The 6000-nt window shown below is 39.4% G+C and overlaps 1 protein-coding gene across 1 annotated transcript; it reads right to left on the reverse strand.

Moving 5' to 3' along the window:
- Positions 1–1685: 1685 nt before the first annotated feature.
- On the reverse strand, positions 1686–5602 carry LOC145457081 (ras-related protein M-Ras-like). Its single transcript, XM_080335246.1, has one exon. The coding sequence runs from the start codon at positions 4287–4289 to the stop codon at positions 3684–3686; it is 606 nt and encodes a 201-aa protein (XP_080191372.1). The 5' UTR covers positions 4290–5602; the 3' UTR covers positions 1686–3683.
- Positions 5603–6000: the final 398 nt, after the last annotated feature.

Genomic DNA, 6000 nt, shown 5'->3' on the forward strand with positions numbered 1-6000 from the left:
CATACAAATGGTACAAAATTCGACTGCTGGGTGTTATTTCTACCTATGACATTATCAATATGCTATAGTATACAAAAGTTGATCATAATCGATGAGTGGGTAACAGTAGAAGCAACAAAAAACGAAACACGCAAAGACCATTTTAGTCAACGATCGACTCTTGAGCGTGAAATGAATTGAGCAACGACAGTAAATATACTTCATTCCTGCAAGTCCTGAAAGTAAACCTTAAAAACAATTGTTTTGCCCCGATTCACGGAGTACATTTTCATTTCTCCTTCTGATGAAGATACAGATATCCCATAACATTACCTATCACTGGGGCCAGGTTTTGCAAGGTTTTTTTTTACAGCTTCCGGCAGCTTCCTAAATACTCAGAATTTATCTGGTATGATGTTTTAAGCTGATTGTAGGCATTTTATATTGCACCTAGTTTTCATGCAGCTTTTATCAAGTGTGGCACAAAATGTATAGGAGTAATTCATAAAACATGCTACAAAACTATCTCTAGTATGGTTCTATTTTCTTTGATTTGCAGAATAAAGAGCTACCGTATGTGATAGAATAGCATCTTAACGCAATCTGTGACACGAAATGGCTTGCAAGCTTACCCCAGTAAATCACGACAGCGTCTGAACTATATGTAAATAGATCACTTGATTTGTAACTTTTGTTGAAATTATGTGCAATTTTGTGATGATTTTAGTGTAACAAAAACTCGCCCTACTTATCGCATTATGCGAAAATATGACAGCAACTACAACAACGAATTTCAGCGTATATTTCTTTAGCAGTACTCAGCTCAGTCATTCCGATGATCACTAATCAACCAGTTTGGTATTATTGCTCATGTAGGCCTAGCCAAATATGAATGCATTTATAGGCGATACTTGATGCTCGATAGCTATTGCTCAGCGTACATTCAATTTGATTATCAAATCTTATCAGGGCAAGTGACCCTACTATTTGCAGTCAGAAACCACCTGCTCGGTTCCAGTCTAGTGGGCCATGATCAGTTTCGAACCATACGTTCTGAAAATGGCTTGTGACCCTAACGTCAGCTATGGTGCAATCACATACCTCTTCCAAGAGTCATCGCCGTAGCCTCTTATGTCTAAAGGCCAGGCAGAATCTGCTGAAAGCTACCAAATTCCAGCATATGCTAGTCAAAATAGTTGATTAACGGGCCAGTGCCACTTGAGGAATTCATACAGTCACAGTTATCACACGGCTCATCACAGTTTCACAGTTAGCAAAATAATTGCAATTTTGATAGAAACTCAATAATTTATACATGCTGCACAAAACTAATCAGCTTGGCCACCAAGAACCAACTGAGTCAATGATAAACAGTATGTCGACACATGCTGGAAAGTGTAGTAAGATATATTTTGTTGAAAGTCTCACAAACCTGAGCAAGCCAGCTCTATAAGTCATAATATAACAAATCTGTGATCTTGAATCTGAGCAACGCATTGGTTGCATTTTGCATTTGCCCTTACGAATGCATAATTTGCAAATATGGCATGGCTAGACTGTCAAAAGTCGTAACTAACTGAGAAACTGCAAGCAGAATCAAGCCAAGTTGAAGAAAGCCCATACTTACGGATCACTGTAAACCAGTGCGAGGCTTGAATATACACTGCACCTCTGCGAAAGCTGTCCTTTTCGCCATAATCCAAGCACTTAATGCAGTAGTAGCATTTAAAACACGATGTTAATGTACGATAAGGCATGAAAAAGAAACGCAAAGAATGGTAACAAATTTATATTAAATTAAGCCTACCGTTATCTCACTATGACGGCACATAATTTCACTCATGATCAATTATACCCGTGATTTAGTATCCTAAAAATCAACACTTTTGAAAATAGCAGCGCAACAAAAAAAAACGCTTCCAGAAATGGTTCAGATTTGAATCATTGCTGTATGAGAACACCGAATAAAGCAATATGCAAATGTGACAACACTGTATACCGATTTAACAGCAATAGCGTATCAAGCATAGGATCATTACAGCCAATAATTTTGACGTTTCAAAATACAAAATCAAGCATATTGATAACTGATATTAGATAGGCTATCCAAAGCTGAGTACACTAACCATTCCAGGTTCAGTACACTGTACCATATCATATCGTACAGACCATCCAGTCAACAACCATCAATGCGTTATATTATTATAAAAATTTTCAATTTAGATAGGTTAGTCTCGATATATTAGTCGTGATGAATCGCCAGATCACATATTTCCAATTCTATCCACAGTTAGTACATGACAATTCGCAATTACGAAATTACAGCATAAAAAATCAAGTATTCCATTCATGGGATAGGGCTCAATCGATAGTTTGGTGCCGCATGCACGACTGTGTCTTGAACTCGAACTTGAGTTGGAGTTGAAGAGATATTTTGCATGCATAGTAGTCAATAGCGCGATGATCTTGCGTTTAAACAAGCTTATAGGGATTAGTGAGGGGCCAAAATAGCGCATTGCATATCTCTTAAACTTTCTCTAGTCCATAGCACAGTCGTACATAGGCAATAGTCATGCAATGCATGAAATAGATGACATTGTTTGTCCACAGAGAGTATATGACTACCTTACATCAATCAGCCTTCTTTACGGGTGGCATAATGGTGAATCAATGGAAATCGGCATAGTCATGAAAAACGTGCAGTTTTTGTATCATCAGTTGACTTAACGCGTGAAAGTAAGTGACAGAACACGCAATACCAGGTCTATACCATTCTATAGCTGATCCATTTGCTATGATGCCTTGAAGACCTTGAAAACACAACGAATTGAAAACACAACGAAACACTTACTAGATATACATAAGAATTAATTTTAAGTACATACCACAATCACTCGTGTTCAAAACACACTTAATCTACGTCAACTGAGAATGCCCGCAAGAGATGTGCATTTTAGGCTATATAGTAACCGTAAATTACAATTTTTCCTTTTCAACTATCCACCTTAATATTTGAATCTTAGGTTTTCCATGACTTTTTTGTATACTACAGTGTGAATATCAAGTCCCGTCGTACAACCAGTAATCATAGCAAACTAATTAAAGATGAGATTGCCAGTTGGACTATGCATAAGACACAAAGATACAGATGGCGAGACCGTGCTGTTCTGTTCATTTCATGCCTCCGGTTAGGCGATGAACTTTTCAGAATTTTGCAATTCCAAAAAAACTTTTCGGTCACATGTGGGCTTGAAGCTCTTCGTAAAACTACGCATTTTATTGCCGGGATTACAAATTCCATCATCACTCCTCGTAAAAACATCACAGGCCACTAGTACATTCCATTCGAAAAGACATTTACACCAACATACATGTCAGTGAGAAGCGTCCCAGAAAGACAGGATTGGGTCATGTAGTAACTAGAGAATCAAGTGAAATAGGTGGTAAGTCGATTAAATATATAATTGAAATTCACGACGTCAATGCCTATAATACTTGAACATTTGTCTAAGTAGCGAAACTTCATCTTTTCCATATCGTTTGCAATAGAATAGCTAGCCCGCAAGCGCAGGATAATAAATCTATATTTACTCGACGCCCGTTCTCAGCGAAAAAATTTCACTAACAACCTCAATAAGCACTATTTTTACGAGTCTATCAGGGAGCCACTTATTTGCCTTTGTCAGTGCATTGTTCGGCAGATTTTAAACGATATTGCAACAGAACGGTTTCGGACGGTCATCATTTTTCGCGCCGTTCCTACTGTTCTCCCCGGACTGCTGTCTGATTAACCGCACGACGTCTTGAAAAGCACGGTCCACGTTTTGAGGCGGGTCCTTTGCGCTAGTTTCGATATAAGGTATGTTGAACCGGCCCGCCATTTCCTTCCCTTGCTCCTCGGTGATACTTCGTTGGTGTACCAGATCCACTTTATTAGCGACAAGCAACATCGGAAACGACGTTTTATCCTTTACACGTAAGATCAACTCGTGGAACTGCGGGACATTTTCAAAGCTTCCTTTATCCGTGACGCTGTATACTACCAAGAAGCCATCGCCGGTCCGCATGTACTGCTCGCGCATGGCGCTGAACTCTTCTTGACCGGCGGTGTCTAGCACATCCAGTATGCACCATTGCGTGTCGATATCTGTGTGTTGGATGTACGAGTCCTCAATCGTGGGGTCGTAGTCTTCGACAAACATTTTTTGGAAGAACTGAATAGTTAGCGCGCTTTTGCCGACACCACCATCTCCGACGACGACTAATTTGTAAGTCGTGAGGTTTTCGTTGTGAGTCGGTACTGTCGCCATCACAAGGGTTGTTACTCTCAAAAGAGCGGTAGGATCCTTTTTCAGTGTGGGATACGCGGCGGTATCTTATGATATTTAGGTAGGTAAACTGTAGAAAAATTGAAGATTGTTCAAGAATAGAAACCAGTTTCTGGTTTCTCCTGTGTGACAATGCAAAATAAAGCAGACGCCTCGATTAAAAATGACATATGCGAGTGAGCATTTTACCAATCAGAAAAGTTTTATGTCAAATTCAACTATCGTATTTCACCAACATGAGAGGATCAATGATGAACACATTAATCATCTATATTCCAATATGGAATCAGTGTCTCGTGCACACCGAAGATTCTATTGAATAGTATATTCATTTTGAAATGCACCCAAATATTTTCGGCTGACACTCGTCAGGGTCTATGGAGTAATGGTCAGCAACTGTAGTATGTGAATTGTAAAGACTATTGTATATCAACAATCGTATCACAAAATATGACGTCACCAAAGATTCTGTTCGCTGTACACAAGGTGTGACACTGGTAACCGTCTTGGCACACCAAATAATATTGTGCTAAATGACTTGTCTAGTAGAATTCTTGCAAATATTCATTACACAGTGTATATGGTCAGTTTCAATCGAGCCACACAACACGTACCATAGCACAAAATCCTATTCACCAGCTAATCAAACAATCTAAGAACGGAGGATTCAACTTTTGTATACTGAATCTAATGAGAATTTATTTCTATCCAACCAGTCAAGTAAATAAAAGTATAGTATAGTGGTAAGACAGTCAATACAATCACACAGAAAAGTTTAAGCAAGCAGAATTTAAAGAGAGCATTCATTCATCACAATTGCGAGTCAAAATCACGAGATTCAATGAGTTAAAACACGCGGATTGACGCCTTTCATCATTCGCTTTATCAAAATAACTTTCCCCTTCGTCGTCGCCAGATATTTTTGCTTACCGCAACGCTTCATCCGCTTCATATTACTTGCGACGTAATCTCGTCCTCGTCTTGTAAATCGAAATTGTTGCACAGTAAGAGAAGGGAGAGCGCTAATTAGTTCGGTATTATTCGTCGCCGTTGGTTGCCGGGTTAAGGTCGTTGATAAACCTCTCGAAACGAGCCGGATTGGTTGAAACTGGCTCATTTTTGACACGCCTGGCAGGCGCAAAGCGTTAGCGCATACTCGGGTGACCCAGTTCATGCCCTCAGCAATATCTTAACTGCAAATAATTGATGAATTAACGTCCAAGTCGGAGTAAACGGAAAATGGGAGTTCCCGTACGCCTTCCCGCGATCCAAAAATATCACATACTTCGAAAAGTGACATTACTGCCAAGCACGCATCACGCACCCAAGTGTGATGACCATGGAGAGCAAGCCGTACATTCATTCGTTTTATTGTTACTCCCATAGATTTAAAAGACCGCAATATATCTATGCAACGAAAAAAAGTAAGGAGTTAAACCGAATTGGTGAAGTCAATCATTTCACCTACCACTTTAGCCTACAGTTACAGTAATTGTGGTGCAACGTGTTAATGGGGCATGCACTCAATGAGAAATAGCACGACAGAATTATTATCAAAAATGGGATGACGATGAAGAGATATGTCACAGTAACAGAGGCAGTAAGGAACGAAGTACTTCTACTTTTTCGGAGCACTCAAGTATATTTTACATCCTTGCACTACTTCCTCAAGTGGTTCCGTTCTCATACTACT

Source organism: Botryllus schlosseri, chromosome 15, assembly GCF_051294905.1.
Source record: "Botryllus schlosseri isolate E-star chromosome 15, Bs_hap1, whole genome shotgun sequence".
NCBI lineage: Eukaryota > Metazoa > Chordata > Ascidiacea > Stolidobranchia > Styelidae > Botryllus > Botryllus schlosseri.

Coding starts and splice junctions, on each gene's coding strand:
- LOC145457081 (XM_080335246.1), bottom strand. CDS start 4,289: ATGGCGACAGTACCGACTCACAACGAAAACCTCACGACTTACAAATTA.